A 17,406-nucleotide genomic window follows, 5' to 3' on the forward strand; every position below is an offset into this window, starting at 1 on the left:
TGGTGACAGCCTGGTCACTTTCTCGATAGCCCTGCCTTTGCAAGTTGCCGGAAGGGTTCCCAGCACCTTTTACCGTAGGCAAAGGAGGCTACTCGTCCCAAGAAAACTTGGGCTATTCTTCCTCCAGAAACATTCTGCCATAACCCCATCGCTTTTGCCCACCTACTTGGCCAGCCCATTTCGGGGTAGCCTCCTCTTTCTATTCCGATTCGCTAGGCAGGGCCTGACACTCGCTTAGGATTGGTCCGCTCGCAACCCAAGAAGATGCTCAATGGCCGCCGCGGTCCCCGGCGGCACGGCATTTCCTCCTGGCAACAGCCCGAGCCGGGCTCGTAGGCCGGGGCAGGCCGATTTTTTTCCAGGACTTCGAGGCGGCACCCGCACACGCTCATTGGAGGCTGGAGGTCGTCCCCGCCCTCTGATTAGTTGCCTGGGAGGCTTACTACGGCTGCGCAGGGGCCGACTTTTGAGGAGGCGGAGCTCCGTTTTTTGCTGGCTGGTCGAACACTTTGATCGGCTCGCAGGTGACCGCAGAAATCGAGCCCGGGCCCTGCCCGGGGGCTTTGGGAGTTCGGTGAGAACCATCGGGTTTGGGTTTCCCTTAAGCGTGTGGCTACTGTAGCCTTGATTGCGAGCTGCCGTGGGGGAGGGGCTACTGGGGTGGATCTGGCTTCATCGAGTGATCGGCATGTTCCTTGGCCAAAAGGCGAAGGAGTTTCTAAACTGAGCCCTGCGATTGGCCCTTTCCAATATTTTAAGGCCAATGGACATCGGAAAAGGGGGGCGGGTCCACTGGGCCTTATTTTCTTCTTCCTGCGGCCGGGCCTCACTATCGTAAGCTGCGGGGCGCAGAGGGGCTGTACCCTTACGTGGTGAGGCGCAGCGATCTGGGGCTAGGGGGTTGTCTTCGAAGGGATGCACTGGGCAGAGGCTGCGAGGGGAGGCTGCCAGAGCTCCGGGTGGTTGTTAGCCACAGCTGCCTTTCTGGGTTGGATAAGTAGCAGGCCTAGTCCTCTGTGCCTCGCTTGCATCATCTGAGTTAATCATAGTAAGCCTCCAGGGCAGGGGGTTGGGATCCCATCTTACAGGTGGAAGGACTGAGACTCAAGTCAGTCAACTCACGCCGTCAAGGTCACATAACTAACAAATGGCATAGCCCGGCTCGGTATGCAGAGTTTTAGCTCCGGAGCTGGTGCTCTTGAGCCAGTTAGGTATTGTTGCTGGTTGCGAGAGGGTCGGCGTCAGGGACGGAGAGAGCAGGTGTCTGGGAGAAGGACTGAGAGGAGGGAACCCCGCGGTTAAAGAAATGAGATTAGCAACTGAGGTGTGAGTGAGGAAATCAGTTTATTCAGCAGTTCCCGAGTGCCTACTCTGCTCGGCATTGTTCTGGGTTCTAGGCGCACAAAGATGAATAGGGCTGGGGGCAGATGAAGCAGATCAGGGCCCCTTTCAGGTTGAGGAAGGGGCCCCAATCCCGTATCTACATGACTTTTTAACAAAATTTGCAAAAGTAAGATATTTTACATTTTTTTTAAAAAAAACACACTTGGATCGCTTTTGCAAAGGCCTTAGTCCAAGCGGCAATTAAGATGTAGGCAGCAGTGGGTAATGAAAGGTGCACCAGGAGTCGTTGGGCACATTTCCTGGTATGTAAAACAGGGATAACAGTGTTCCTGCCATGCAAAGTTCATGAAAAGTGCCTGGCCAGAAATACCTCTTTTTGAGTGGCATGGAAGCCTGAGAGTTCCTGGTTGTAGTTTGTATTGTCTTATATCTTTTTATCATACTAGCTCCCAAATCTGTTACTAAATTGCTGATAGATAGGAAATAGTTTCATCTAGCCGAATGGACTGCTAGGCTGTAAGGCTTCAGAGCTGGGAGGAGAATTGCCAGGATGTTGGTGAAAAGTAGTTTCAGAAAAGGGAAGGACCTTCAGGTTTTTGCTTCTTAAACTGACTCCAAAAATGTTAGCTGCTATTCTTTGTTTTCAACCGAGATGGTATTTTGTGCCACCAGGCTCTGTGGGTGTTCCTACTTAGGTGAAGTCTTCCTTTTCATCTAGAGCATAAAGTATTTATTTGGCTTTCTCTGCTCAGTATTGAAGTTTGCTCTGTATTGCCAGTTTATTGGCTGTTTAAATTGTGTCCTTTGTGTTCTGAGTGCAGTGCCATTGAACTTGTCTCTACCTTGACTTCATTAAGTAGTGTGAAAACTGCCTTTTGGTTAACACAGGAAAACATTTAAAAGTTGTAAGCCACGTTGCTAATATCAAAGTGATTTATTTAAAGCTTAAGTTTTATATCTTGAAGCCAGCTTAACTGTTGGGTGTCTAGAATATTGTTCAAAAGTTGAAAAGAGCCTGTGGGTAGTTTTTAAAAATGAGAGTGTTGTATGTTTTATACAGGGAAGAGATTAGCAAAAGTGTGAGGTAGTAACTTGAAAAAACGTCAGGGTGAAATGTGGGCAGATCAATTGTATTGTTAGATAGGCTCTCCAGCCAAGTTTCTTTTTTCTAGGTGAAGCAAAAGTCTGTTTAAATGAGATTTGAATACATGCAGTTTTGTTATGTCAGGTTCTTTTAATTTTTTTTTTTTTTTTTTTGGCCAGTCCTGGGGCTTGGACTCAGGGCCTGAGCACTGTCCCTGGCTTCTTTTTGCTCAAGGCTAGCACTCTGCCACTTGAGCCACAGCGCCACTTCTGGCCGTTTTCTGTATATGTGGTGCTGGGGAATTGAACCCAGGGCTTCATGTATATGAGGCAAGCACTCTTGCCACTAGGCCATATCCCCAGCCCTCTTTTAATTTTTTAAGGCTTATTTTTATTTACTTATTTGTTTATATTTATTTAGATGGAGGTATTAGGGAATTGAACTCAGAGCCTTGTGCTTTGGAGCCATAAGTACTATATTTTTGAGACACCATCCTTCCATATACCTTAGGCTGATCTTGAATTCTGGGTCTAGTCTGTTCCCCCCACCCCCTGGGGATTCCTCTTGGGGGTGGGGGGAGGTGCCATGCCCAGTTGAATCAGGTTCTCTTTAGGCAGAGGCTTTTTTGTTCATACTTCTGGTTCATTTAAATAACGTTATGCTTCTTCACAACTTCTGCATTATCTGTTACTATGTTCAATCTGTCATTCCCAACATTAATTACATTTTGTATACTTCTATACCCTTCTTTACTTTTACAGATTCCTCTCTGACCAAAGGGACTTCAGAGAGGAAAGAAAATGGCTTCTGAATCTGAAACTCCGAATCCCAGTGCTAGGATAATGACTTTTTATCCAACCATGGAAGAGTTCCGGAACTTTAGCCGGTATATTGCCTACATTGAATCACAAGGAGCACACCGGGCTGGGCTGGCCAAGGTAAGGGGTAGGATCTTACTACTTGGCAGAAATAAGGTGTTTTTTTCCTACCTAGATTTTTCCCTGCATTGTTGACTACAGTTGGGTGGGGCAGTAACTTTTGTGTTTTTTTGGTCCATTTGTAAGCTGATTTCTACTGTTAACATCTGAAGTGGCTGAGCTGATAAAGAGTCTGTAGTTCATTCTTCCATTCAAAGGTGGAGCTGGGTGCCTCCCTGGTAAGTGTTGTGTTTGTGAGTGTGCCTGAACTGTCGTGGGCCAGTCCTGGGGCTTGAACTCCAGGTCAGGGCACTGTCCCTGGCTTCTTTTTGCTCAAGGCAAGCTAGCACTCTGCCACTTGAGCCACATTTCCACTTCCATCTTTTTTGGTAGTTTATTGAAAGTAAGAGTCTTATGGACTTTCTTGCCCAGTCTAGCTTCTCAGAGTCCTTAGTAGCTAGGATTATAGGTGTGAGCCACTAGCACCCAGCTGCATTAGTATCTTTTAGCTGCCATTTTGTACGTATACCCTCTGTCTCCACTCCTCTCATTTTATTTTATTTTATTTTTATTTTATTTTTATTTTTTTGCCAGTCCTGGGCCTTGGACTTAGGGCCTGAGCACTGTCGCTGGCTTCTTTTTGCTCAAGGCTAGCACTCTGCCACTTGAGCCACAGCGCCACTTCTGGCCATTTTCTATATATGTGGTGCCAGGGAATCGAACCCAGGGCTTCATGTATACGAAGCAAGCACTCTTGCCACTAGGCCATATTCCCAGCCTCGCTCTCATTTTAGTCTCCTCTGATACCGATAGTATTTGGCTTTCCAAATGGATTTTCTTCAAGAAGGAAAATGACCTCGTCAGCCAACATAAGTATTCTGGTCCTTTTTTTAATTTGAAATTAGTTCTTGGTTTATACTTTTTTCCTATGAGTTGAATTTGTTGTTTTTCCAGAATGAAATCGGCCCTTTATATAGGCAGTAAAGATTGCATACCTCCAAAGAAGAAATGATTGCATTTGAGGCCAGGGGCTTAGTCTGAACTAGGAAGAACCATGTGAGAGTCTTTTGTTGTAGTTCTTCATTTATTTGACACAAGGTCTCACCACATAGCTCAGGCTAGTCTAGGACTTGGGATCCTCCTGCATCTGCTTCCTGAGTGCTGGGTTACTGACCTGCCCCACCATGTACACCCTCAGATATGTACATGTTACTTTTTTGGTGTGACAAAGCACAGCTAGAATGTTGATTGCAAGTTGAGGACTGGGACCCTATAACTTTTCAGCACATTTTATCTTTTTGGTTATACTTAATTAAATTAAGAAAAATGAGGCTGTGTGGTTCAAATGGTAGAATAGCAGCCTATGAAGCAAGACACTCTGTTCAAACTTCATGACTGCCAAAAAAATTACCCCCAAAATGCTTATAAGTTAATTCAAGATATTAATTATAATGTATTAAATTATAAGGCCCTTAGTTCAAGCCTTAGGACTTATATATATTACTTTATATATTATGCTTATATTATAATAAATTATGTAATATTAATTGTAAGATATTTTTTACAAGGCTAATCTAGTGCTTCCTCCTTGTAATCTGTTAGCTCTTTCCACACCTTTGTCTATTTATATAAACACATACTTGGTATTGTTATTGTTATTTGTTTTGTTTTTAAAAAGGGGAGGGACACGAAGTCCTGAGTTCAATTCCTCAAGAGTTCAATAAGCTCAATTGCGAGCACGCGTGTGTGTGTGTGTGTGTGTGTGTGTGTGTGTGTGATATCTTGGAGCTTGAACTTAAGGGCTGGGCCCTGTCCCTTCTAAGCTTTTCTTTTTTTTTTCTTCTTGTCAGTCCTGGGGTCCTGTGTGCTGTCCCTTAGCTGTTTAGCTTAAGGCTAGCTCTCTGCCATTTTGAGCCACAGTGCCACTTCCATTTTTCTTGTGGTTAATTGGAGTTAAGAGTCTCAGGGACTTTCTTGCCAGGCCAGCTTTGAATTGTGATCCTCAGATCTCAGCCTCCTGAGTAGCTAAAATTACTGGTTCGAGCCACCTGGGCCCAGCATCTCTGAGCTTCTTTTGCTCAAGGATAGCATTCTACCATTAAGTCACAACTGTACTTCTGGCTTTTCTTTTGTCGGTCTTGGGGCTTTAACTCAGGGTCTCTAGGGCACTATCTGAGCTTTTTTTTGTTTTTGTTTTTTCTTTTGCCAGTCCTGGGGTTTGAATTTAGGGCCTGAGCACTGTTCCTGGCTTCATTTTGCTCAAGACTAGTGCTCTACCACTTGAGCCACCGCACCACTTTTTCTGTTTATTTGGTGCTAAGGAATCGAACCCAGGGCTTTGTGTAACTAAGCCACATTCCCAGCCTCTGTCTCTGAGCTTTTTCCACTCAAGGCTAGTACTCTACCACTTTAAGCCACAGCTCCACTTCTGGTTTTCTGGTGGTTAATTGGAGATAAGAGTCTCAGGGACTTTTCTGCTGGGGTGGCTTTGAATTGTGATCCTCAGATCTCAGCCTCCTGAGTAGGTAGAATTATAGGCAGGAGCCACTGAGCCCAGTTTACTTCTGCTTTTTTGAGAGTTCCTGAGTAGCTAGAATTATAATGTGAGCCATCAGCACCCTGCTCATTTCCGCCCCCGCCCGCCCCCCCCCCAAGTCCTGGGGCTAAATTCAGGGTCTGGACTCTGTCCCTGAGCCTCTCTGTGCTCATGTCTAGTGCTCTACCATGTGAACCACAGCTCCATTCTGGCTTTTTCTGCTTATGTGGTACTGAGAAAATGAACCCAGAGCTTCCTGCATCCAAGTCAAGCACTCTACACCTAAGCCACATTCCCAGCTCCCAAATAGATATATATATATATATTTTTTTTTTTTTGGTATTGGGATTTGTACTCGAGGTCTTCTATACTAGATGGTTCCCAGCCCCAGGGCTCCCAGCCCTGTTTTGTTTTTTTTTTGGCTGTGTATTTGGGATGTTACATTTTGAGATAATTGAGACAGTCAGTTCTTTAACCTGATAAGCCACAGAGGCATAGAGAAAGTTGCTACAACTGGGCAGAGTTGGTATTGGAATAGGGTCAGGATTATTGTGACAGCGTCACTTCCTGTGTGGATGAGTTTAGGTAAATGAGAATCACTTTCTCGTACATTCTACTGTTTGGATAGCAGCCTACACACTGCCTTGCTGGTTCTCATCTGTTTTTTATCTTCTCTGTTCTCTGTAGGTTGTTCCTCCCAAAGAATGGAAGCCACGATCATCGTATGATGACATTGATGACCTGGTCATTCCTGCACCCATCCAGCAGCTAGTGACTGGGCAGTCTGGCCTCTTTACCCAGTACAACATACAGAAGAAAGCCATGACAGTTCGGGAGTTCCGAAAGATTGCCAACAGTGATAAGTGAGTAGAATTCCTTTGGATGTGGGTGGCAGCTAGTGCTCTTGCACTTGAACCAAAGCTCCACATCTGGCTTTGGGGTGGTTAATTGGAGTCTCATGGACTTTTCCTGCCTGGGCTGGCTTCAAACTGTCATCCTCAGGTCTCAGCCTTCTTCTTCTTCTTTTTTTTTTTTTTTTTTTTTTGGCAGTTTAGGGATTTGAATTCAGGGCTTTGTGCTCGCTAGGGAGGTGATTTACCACTTGAGCCATATCCCCCATCCCTGTTTGCTATAATTATTATTCCAATACAGTCTCGTCTTTATGTCCAGACCCACCTACATGGTGTTCCTTGTATTTCTGCTTTCTACATAGCCAAGACTGTGAGTATGAACAACCATGCTCAGCTTTTTTTTGCCAGTCCTGGGGCTTGAACTCAGGGCCTGGGCTCTGCCCCTGGCTTCTTTTTGCCCAAGGCTAGCACTTGAGCCAGAGTGCCACTTCTGACTTTTTCTGTTTATGTGGTGCTGAGGAATGGAACCCAGGGCTTTGTGGATGCTAGGCAAGCACTCTACTGCTAAGCCACATTCCCAGCCTCATGCTCAGCTTTTATTGACTGAGATGGGGTCTTGTTAAATTTTAACTTCAACTGTCCTCGGAACCTCCATCCTCCTGATTTCTGCCTTTCAAGTAGCTAGAAATACAGGGATGAATGACTGTGCCTGGCTAAATTTGTTCATATTTTGGTTTTTCTTGTTGTTGTTTTGGTGCTAGTACTTGGACTTGAACTCAGGGTCTATTCCTTAGCCTTTTCACTCAAGGCTGTCTCTCTTATACTTGAGCCATAGCTCCCCTTCCAGCTTTTGGTGGTTAATTGGAGATAAGATTCTCAGACTTACCTGACTGGGCTGGGTTTGAACCTTGATCTTATCCAGCCTCTTGAGTAGCTAGGATTCCAAGAGTGAGCTATTGACACTTGGCTAGCCCATATTCTTTTTTCTTGCCAGTCCTGGGGCTTGAACTCAGGGCCTGGGCTCTGTCCCTGAGCTTCTTTTTGCTCTAGGCTAGCACTACCACTTGAGCCACGGTGCCACTTCTGGCTTTTTCTCGTTATGTGGTACAGAGGAATTGAACCCAGGGCTTCATGCATGCAAGGCGAGCACTCTACCATATTCCCAGCCCTAATCCGTATTCTTGTATAAAGTAATCTGTTTTTTTTCCCCATCAGAAGTAAAATAATTAAATTGTTTTTTGAAGATTTTTCCTTTTTTTAGGTCCTAAGGATTGAATGCAAGGCCTTGTATAGGCTAGGAAATTACTTGTTCAGGCTAGGCAAGTATTCAACCACTGAGTTAGTAGATATACCTCCAACTCTAGAAGAAGAATTTCCTGACTCTGGTAATTTGCATAGTTACACAGGAGAAAGTTGGAGGTGGTTGGAAAAGAACTATTTTTCCAGATGTGTCGATACACCTTGCTTGTCAAAAAGTGGCCTTGGGGGGCTGGGGATATAGCCTAGTGGCAAGAGTGCCTGCCTCGGATACACGAGGCCCTAGGTTCGATTCCCCAGCACCACATATACAGAAAACGGCCAGAAGTGGCGCTGTGGCTCAAGTGGCAGAGTGCTAGCCTTGAGCGGGAAGAAGCCAGGGACGGTGCTCAGGCCCTGAGTCCAGGACTGGCCAAAAAAAAAAAAAAAAGTGGCCTTGGTAGTTTCAGTTCCCCTGGAGATCTTGTCTTCAGAAACATGGTTTTCCTATACTCATTGGTTGCAGTCGCAAATCTGGTTTTTTCTTTTTCTTTTTTTTGTGCCATTCCTGGGGCTTGAACCCAGGGCCTGGGCTGTCCCTGAGTTTTTGTGCTCAAGGCTTGCACCCTTCCATCAGAACCACAACTCCAATTCTGGCTTTTTAGTGGTTAATTAGAGAGAAGAGTCTCATAGAGCCAGGTGTGGGTGGCCTGTAATCCTTGCTACTCAGGAAGCTGAGATCAGAGGATCAGGGTTCAAAGCCATCCTGGGTAGAAAAGCCCCTATGAGACACTTATGTCCAAGAAACTACTCAAATACTGAAAGTGGTTCTGTGGCTCAAGTGATAGACCACTAGCTGTAATTACAAAGAGGCTTAAGGACAGCACCCAGGCCCTGAGTTCAAGCCCCAGGACCAGCAAAAATAAGACAAAACAAAAACAACCCACAACAAAAACCAGAGTCTCGTAGACCTTTCTTCCTGGTCTGGCTTCTAACTATGATCCTCAGATTACAGCCACCTAAGAATAGTAGGTGTGAGCCACTGACACTGGCTTGCTTTGTATGGGAACATGAACTCCAGCTCTCACTCTTCCTAGCATTTTTTCCCTCAAGGCTAGTGCTCTAGCTCTTAAACTGTAACTCCACTTCTGGATTTTGTTTTTTCTTGATGGTCAGTTGGACATATAAGAGTCTCACAGATTTTCTTGTCTTGGCTGGCTTTGAACCTTGATCCTTTGATGTCAGCCTTCTGAGTAGCTAAGACTATAGGCAGTATTTAATTTTTGGCACAGTGATTGTTGGGTATTGGTCACGTGTGGAAATGAGCCACTGGGTTAGGGGTAGAGTGTGGTAGATACCTTCTGCTGTGCCAGTCCTGGAGCTGTGTGGGTCCTTGGATAAATAGGGATTTGTGTCTGGCTTCTATGACTTTGTAAGCCATTTCCTCAGGGTTGCCAAACCACACTGGAAGCTAGCTAAATATGGTAGCCTTTGTCCTGTCCCCCAAGGAGGATGGGTTTACTCCTTTGCACACATCACCTCCCTTGAACTAACTCAGGTGCGGGGCAGGGGTGGGGGGAAATTGAGGGAAGTACATTGCATTAGAACTTTGAAAGCCAATATGGGCTCTCATTTTGTTCAAATGTCTTGTTGTTGTTCTTGCCTTAACATGGTACATAATGCCTTCTGAATTTATTAAGTGGCAAATGCATTTGGGTTGTTTGTTTGTCTTGACTTTGAAAGGTACTGTACTCCCCGCTACAGTGAATTTGAAGAGCTTGAGCGAAAGTACTGGAAAAACCTCACATTCAATCCTCCCATTTATGGCGCCGATGTCAATGGTACTCTCTATGAAAAGGTGAGGCTCTTGATGTCTCTGGCACATTTGTGAAATTTTACAACATAATACCGGCCTTTTGTCTAGCACTTAGTAGGCACTTAAAAGCTGCTGGGATTAACAAATGAATGATCTGCCACTGACTGATTTGCTCTTCTCATTTAATTTTGCATGTGACTGAACTTTATTTCTCCCACTGTACATGTGAATTAGATGATCTGGTATTCTTTTCTAAGTCTGAAAGCAAGGTCTGTGGGAGGTAGATGATGAGTTCTTGAAAGAGTGGGGTGGATTGCAGAAAATGAAATGATGGGGGAGAAGCCATGTGCTTTCTGCAGAAAAGAGATCCCTGACTAATCTAATGAAAGGGGTATATATTTAAGAAGTGAGACATATTTAGATTTTCAGAACTCTCAAGCAGAAGCTATTTTAGCCGCTTGCCTTGGCTTGAGATGTTGTGCTTTATGGCATAAAGAATCGCCTTAATGTGGAAGGTGAGTATTTGAGACTGCATTTTAATGATTAAAAAAAAGCAAAACTATAGGGGGCTGGGAATATGACCTAGGGGCAAGAGTGCTTGCCTCGTATACATAAAGCCCTAGATTCGATTCCTCAGCACCATATATATATAAAAATGCAGAAGTGGCGCTGTGGTTCAAGTTGGCAGAGTGCTAGTCTTGAGCAAAAAGAAACCAGGGACAGTGCTCAGGCCCTGAGTTCAAGCCCCAGGACTGCCCCCCCCCCACCAAAAAAAAAATCTGTAGGGCTTTTGAGGGATTCTCTCTCTGATCATTTGTAACCTTTTTACAGATTATTGGAAGGAAGGAGTTTAAAAAGTCCATCAAAGGTGTGGTCCTAACAGTTGCTTTGGATGGTGGGGAGTTAAACTTTGTAGAGATGGATGGCAGGAAGGACCTGGGCTAGGGAGGTAGAAAAGCAGGACATAGTAATCTACACCCTGTGTACAGGATGGTGCTCGGCTCGCACATGGCCATTACAACTCAGGGTAAGGAAACGGTAGACTTTGTGGGATGACACTGTCCAGTGGGAACTGGAGCTAAAATTTATAGTTCTAGTTAATGTCTTGCTTTCCTTGCTTTTTGTTAAGACAGGTCTTGGTTTGTAACTTAGGCTCACCTTCAATTCTCTATGTGTGTAACCAAGGCTGGCCTTGAACTTGTCATCCTTCTGCCTTTCAAGTGCTGGGATTGCAGTTGCAGGCTTATGCCAGCCCACCTGCTGTTTTCTAAGTGGTTTTGTGTGTGTGTGTGTGTGTGTGTGTGTGAGTGAGAGAGAGAGAGAGAGAGAGAGAGAGAGAGAGAGAGAGAGAGAGAGAGTGAGTCAGTCCTGTGGCTTGAACTCAGAGCCTGGGCATTGTCCCTGAGCTTCTTTTTCCCAAGGCTAGCACTCTACCACTTGAGCCACAGCGCCACTTTCCAGCTTTTTCTGTTTATGTGGTACTCAGGAATCGAACCCAGGGCTTCATGCATGCTAGGCAAGCCACATTCCCAACCCACTTCTGGCATTTTCTGTCTACTTTTATTGGAAATAAGAGTCTCACAGACGGGGCCTGCCTAGGCTGGCTTCAAACTGCAGTCCTCAGATCTCAGCCTCCTGAGTAGCTAGGATTACAGGTGTGAGTCCCTGCTACCCAGCTGTTTGTTATTTTTTAGTGCTAAGGAACCAAGTCAAATACAGGCCTTTTCCTAGCTGTACCAACCAACCTACATTCTCAACACTGCCTAGGCCCTACCCCATCCCGATTTTATTCTTCTTCTTATTTTATTTTATTTTTTGTAGGTTGTGGGGCTTGAATTCAGGGTCTGGGCGCTATCCCTGAGCTCTTCTGCTCAAGGCTAGCGCTCTACCACTTTGAGCCACAGTGCCACTTCTGGTTTTTGAGTGGTTAACTGGAGGTAAGAGTCTCATGGGGATTTTATTATCCAGGCTGACTTTGAACCCCAATCCTTAGCTCTCAGCCTCCTGAGTAGCTAATATTACAGATGTGAACCACTGGTACCCGGCTCCAATTCCATTCTTTTTATGGACTTTTTTTTCTTCCTAATTTGACTCTCCCCACCCTCAACCTCACAGTCTTGTGCTTGTTAGGCAGGCACTCTACCATTTGAGCCTATACCAATTTTGATCCTTTTTTTTTTTTTTAGCCTCAAGGTTTAGAACAGGTGACTTGCTTGCTGCCCTACTTTCCCTACCCAAGGTGGCACTGGCTCTTGGAGACATAGTGCTGTCAGTTCTGGTAGAAGCTGTGGAAGTGAGTAATGATGCTGAGGTTTTGATGGTGTCCTTCATGTTGGCTGGACGTGAAGGCTCACCTGAGGCCTCTCCGTGCAAATGTCACATATCTGGACTGTCGTTTGCTCGGCAGCATGTGGATGAGTGGAATATTGGTCGGCTGAAGACAATCCTAGACTTGGTGGAGAAAGAGAGTGGCATCACCATCGAAGGTGTGAATACGCCGTACCTTTACTTTGGCATGTGGAAGACATCTTTCGCTTGGCATACGGAAGACATGGACCTGTACAGCATCAACTATCTGCACTTTGGCGAGCCCAAGTCCTGGTAAAGGCAGCCTGGCCTTCTGACCTTTCATGCACACAGGAAGTACCTAGGATGGTTGAAATGAGGATTCTGGTACTACAGACTTGGGGTGGACCTGGCATTTCACCTTGGAGATACATTTTCAAGCCATCTTTTTCCCCCCACCCATTATTTTTTGGTTGTCCCTAGAGCTTGAACTCGGGGCCCTGAGCTCTTTTGCTCAAGGCTAACACTGTACTACTCTGAGCCACAGCACCACTTCTGGTTTTCTGGTGGTTCATTGGAAATAAATGTTTCTGGAACTTTCCTGCTTGGGCTGGCTTCAAACTGTAATCCTCAGATCTCAGCCTTCTGAGTAGCTAGGACTCCAGGCATGAGCCACCAGCAACCGGCTTCAGGCCATTGTTTGAGTAGCAAGATTTTGTTTGGTTGAGCAAGTATTCTGCTGTGCCCCCATCTCTTTTTGTTTATTTTTTTTTTGTTATTATAAAGGTGCTGTACAGAGGGGTTTTGGTTATATAAGTCATGTCAAGAGTGCATTTCTTTTTGGACAGTGTCACCCCTTCCCTCCGCCTCCCCATTTGCCCCTCCTATCCTCACCCACAAGATGTATATGTATAGTTCATGTTCCACAGTGTCCAGCCATACCTGCATTTGTTCACCCTCTGTTCTAGGCTATCCCACTGCTTTCCTAACTCTTCTCAACAAGCCTGAGGCATTTCTTAGAGGCAGACTTTTAAGACTGGAATCAGTCCTTTAGATGATAGAAAGCTTTCATTTTCTTAAGGGAAAACCAATTGTTGGGCAGCAGTGTGTTTATAATAGAGGAGGGGGATCCAAGAGGCTACTCTGCCGTTGTCTCTTGGCATCCCAAGACTGGTAACAGCCAGCCTTGCCAGGAGCTAGCGTTTCACTGTATTCTCTCTCCACACTGCCCCTTCTCTGAGCCTCAGCATTTTAGTGACCGTGTGGCTGGCGACGATGATGAGCAAGACTTACGAAGCCTGTCCTCAGAGCAGATAGGAGAAAGCAGAAAGTGGAAAGCAACAGTACTGTGGCAGAAAAGCTTTGAAGAGCAAGTCGTGGCTCTGAGGTCTGCCTGAGACCTAGATGAGGACATGCTGGGTGGGCTGGAGGGAAGTCTAGGATGGGAGCTAGGGAAGTGTGGCCAGCCTGTTGGAACAGTTGCAGAATTCCTTGTGAAGAGGACACTGGTGCACAAATCCACTGGTGCTGTGTCCAGGCTGAGAAATGAGGAAGCAGGGAAATTATATTGGTTTCGATTTCCCTTTTTGAACATTTTCAGCCACATCCATTCCCTTTTTTGTTGTTGTTGTTTTTGTTGTTTGTTGTTTGTTTTGTTTTTTCTTCTCTAATCTGTAGGAAAGAAGCCTTTTGAACCCATAGTTATTTAAACAAGCCATTGTCCCTTGCCTTTCCACTAGGGGGGCTTCTTTTTTTTTCTTCCTGGGGCTTGAACTCACGGCCTGAGCACTGTTCCTGGCTTCTTTTTGCTCAAGGCTAGCACTCAACCACTTGAGCCACAGCGCCACTTCTGGATTTTCCTATATATATGGTGCTGAGGAATGGAACCCAGGGCTTCATGTACATGAGGCAAGCAAGCATTCTTACCACTAGACCACATTCCCAGCCCTCTGTCAGTGTTCTTTTGCATCTTCATCATTGTGTATTCTAAAGTTCCCTGGATTTCCACTCTGATTCATCAGATGTTTGGGGCAGTAGTTGATTACTTGCCTAGCATGTGCAAGACCCTGGGTTTCATCCTTGTAGGCGTTGAACCATCAGTGCCCAACTCAAAGACCTTTAGGTGACAGTTTCCTCAATTCGGTGTTCTGTTTTACAAGGAAGCTGTTTGGGTTAGGGTTTTTTGAGTAAGGATCTTATGTTTTGCTTGTTAGCCTTGAACTGTTGAGCTCAAGCCATCCCCAGCCTCAAACCAATCCCAGCTTCCTTCTAGGCTGCGACCAAAAGCATGCTCGCAGAAATACTGCAGCATAGATAATAAAGGTTGAAATAAGGTTACTGTGAATTCAGAATGTAAAGTGGAATAGTTTTTCAAAAGTTTAAAACTGTATTAGGCATTATCTTCTTTCTTTCTTTCTTTCTTTCTTTTTTTTTTTTTAAATGAGGAGCAGCTTCTGTGATGTCTAGACACCCCACCAGGTGGAGGAGTAATTAATTATTGGGTAATCAGTGTAGCTGTTCTGGAGATGAAGGGGAAATGGGTTCAGCAGCAGATAAGGGGCCCAGTCTCTAGGGTCTCATCCATCTCCTCCCTGCTTTCCATTGCTCCAGCCTCTGCCAGTTAGGCCTTCCCAATTTTGCTGGGAGCATTTAAAAAATCACTGAGGTTATGCAATGGCATGCTTTATTTCTCCCCCAACCCTTTAAACATTATTTTTTTTTATATGAACACCATAATGAAGGAGATAGAATTTTTTTGTTTTCCTGGTCCTAGGGCTAGAATTCTGGGCCTGGGAGCCATCCCTGAACTTCTTATGCTCACAGCAAACACTCTACCACTTGAGCCATAGTGCCACTTCCGGCTTTTTTGGGTAGTTTATCGGATATAAGAGTCTCGTGGACTTTCCTGCCCCGGCTGGCTTTAAAACATGATCCTCAGATTTCAGCCTCCTAAGTAGTGAAGATCATGGGCATGAGCCACTGGTACCCAGCACACTCTTCATTATTAATACACATATTATAATTGTATTCATGTTTGGAATACCCTGTGACATTTCAGTATATGTATGCAATGTGCAGTGATTAGATGAGGGTAGTTGGCATATCCATCACCCCAGACATTAATCGAGCTCCTTCATTCCTGTCATCCATCCTCTGCCCAGTGTCTGATGCACTCATTTGGTTGCAGGTACTCTGTTCCACCTGAGCATGGAAAGCGGTTGGAGCGCCTTGCAAAAGGTACATATGCTTCTTCTAGGTACTGGGTGGACCCTTCCTCAAACTGCTTGCTGCTTAGAAATATCTGTCATCTATGGTCTTATCTAATGAGGCCTTTCTTAGGCTTGCATGCAGTTTGTGGGTCTGTGAGCTCATCTGCCAGATTGGCTACCCTAGCAGAGCTAACTAGATTCTTTGTTCTGCTTGAGATGTCAGTCCTTACTTCTTTGACTCTTTTTTACTGGCATTTCTCCCCCACCCTTCCCATCCTGGGTTTCTTTGACCAAGGAAGTACATGAGTCATTTTGATCATGGTTCTTCTGCCAGCACCTCAAATATTAAAGCCAAAGTTGAGTAGATTTGATAGACCTGTGCCTCTAGAGAGTCTATTTGGAGAATGGTGGGGTAGACTATACTGTAGATGTGGTTACGAAGACCAAGGATGCAGTCTCAATATTTCAGGGCTAGAGAACGTCCTAGTTTTCGGACATCTGTAAGAACAGAGGCAGCTTATAAATGATCCCAGTCCTCCAAATTGAGTTTGATTATGCAGACAGTACCCTATGGGAGAGAGCCCAAAGGCTCACTGCCGAATTTTAGAATAAGCCCAGAGGATCTTTGGAGATGATATTGTGTCTCATTCTCCTTTATTAAGATAAGACATAAGACACACACACACGTGTGAAGTCACTCTGGGATCGCAGAGCTGGTGTGGAGGACCCTTGCTAACCTAGACCTGTTCATGTGTTCAGGCTTTTTCCCAGGAAGTTCTCAGAGCTGTGAGGCCTTCCTCCGCCATAAGATGACACTGATTTCCCCGCTGATGCTGAAGAAATATGGGATTCCCTTTGACAAGGTGAGCTGAGTTTACATATGGAAGTTTAGATTTCTGTTGAAACATTGTGGTCTTGGCTTTAGTTTGACACTAGTTCATCAGTTTGTCTGGTAGGGTTTCCTCTAAAAGTGGGCCTGGTGTGATTTAGTACTGGGGTGAGTCAGGTCCTCCTTGCACAGGGTTGGTGTGGAAGAATGATTCACTCTATATCGTCTTGTATGCATCTGATGCATTTGAGACTTCATGTTTTACAGAAGATAGAGACTGCCGCTTTCATGCCTCATTCTTGCTTGTGTGGTTCATGGTGGCAGTGCCCAAGTTCAGGCAGCAGTCCACTTCTGTAGCTTTCTGTCGTGTATGGCGGCTGTTCTTCTTTAGGTCACTCAAGAAGCTGGAGAATTTATGATCACTTTTCCTTATGGTTACCATGCTGGGTTCAACCATGGCTTCAACTGTGCTGAGTCTACCAACTTTGCTACCCGTCGGTGGATTGAATATGGGAAGCAGGCTGTGCTGGTAAGTCCTTGTGAATTCTTCCTATGGTACCATGACTGAAGGCATTAATGTTAGGTGCATTGGCTGGGGTCAGGATCTGTCCTTTAACTGCTGGAATTCAGAAACAGTTATTTACAGAGAGGTTTTCTCAGTGTGTTCAGTTTTAGAAAGTATGATATTCAACACTTAAGTAAGAGCATACCTGCATACACTATTTGCCAGAGCCCTTCTGAGGTCTCCATCCCCCCCTCCCCCATTTTTGTTTTTTTGGATGGTCCTGGACTTGAACTCAGGGCTTAAGGCTAGCACTCTACCACTTGAGAGCCACCGCTCCACCTCTGGCTCTTTGCTGGTTAATTGAAGATAGGAGTCTTTCAGACATTCCTGCCCTGACTGGCTTTGAAACACAATCCTCAGATCTCAGCTTCTGAGTAGCTAGGATTACAGGCGAGAGCCACCAGCACCTGGCCCCGCTCCCTTTTTCTTTTTGCAGTATTGAGGACCTTTTAAATATTTCATTTTGATGCAGGCTCTCACCAAATTTCCTAGGCTGGCCTCAAACCTGGAATCCTCCTGCCTCACTCAGCGTGGGATTGATTATACACTTTGCCACCATGCCTGGCTAGACTTCTCTTGAGAAATCTTGAAGGGTTTCTGTATATTTCAGGCAAACGGCAGGGCTGGGCCTTTAACCAAGGTAGTAAACTGGCTTGCGTGGACCTGGCTTGCATAGCTCCAAGTACAGATGGCTGTCACCTTTCTGGGACCTGCTTGCAGAACACATTGCTAA

General features: G+C 45.3%; 1 protein-coding gene across 4 annotated transcripts in view; it reads left to right on the top strand.

Moving 5' to 3' along the window:
• The first annotated feature begins 327 nt into the window (after positions 1-327).
• Positions 328-17,406, top strand: part of Kdm4a (lysine demethylase 4A) — a 50,242-nt gene continuing 33,163 nt past the window's right edge. The window contains exons 1-8 of one of the 4 annotated variants that reach the window (XM_048351106.1): positions 328-574; positions 3,190-3,366; positions 6,569-6,744; positions 9,712-9,826; positions 12,192-12,385; positions 15,258-15,307; positions 16,039-16,142; positions 16,500-16,637. In XM_048351106.1, the coding sequence (XP_048207063.1) occupies positions 3,229-3,366; positions 6,569-6,744; positions 9,712-9,826; positions 12,192-12,385; positions 15,258-15,307; positions 16,039-16,142; positions 16,500-16,637 (915 nt within the window). In that variant the 5' untranslated portion in view covers positions 328-574; positions 3,190-3,228. Of the gene's footprint in view, positions 575-803; positions 873-961; positions 1,049-3,189; positions 3,367-6,568; positions 6,745-9,711; positions 9,827-12,191; positions 12,386-15,257; positions 15,308-16,038; positions 16,143-16,499; positions 16,638-17,406 lie in introns of those variants that run through there. The other 3 variants (XM_048351108.1, XM_048351107.1, XM_048351109.1) reach the window with 3 other exon arrangements.

This window comes from Perognathus longimembris, chromosome 7, assembly GCF_023159225.1.
Source record: "Perognathus longimembris pacificus isolate PPM17 chromosome 7, ASM2315922v1, whole genome shotgun sequence".
NCBI classification, from domain to species: Eukaryota; Metazoa; Chordata; class Mammalia; order Rodentia; family Heteromyidae; genus Perognathus; species Perognathus longimembris.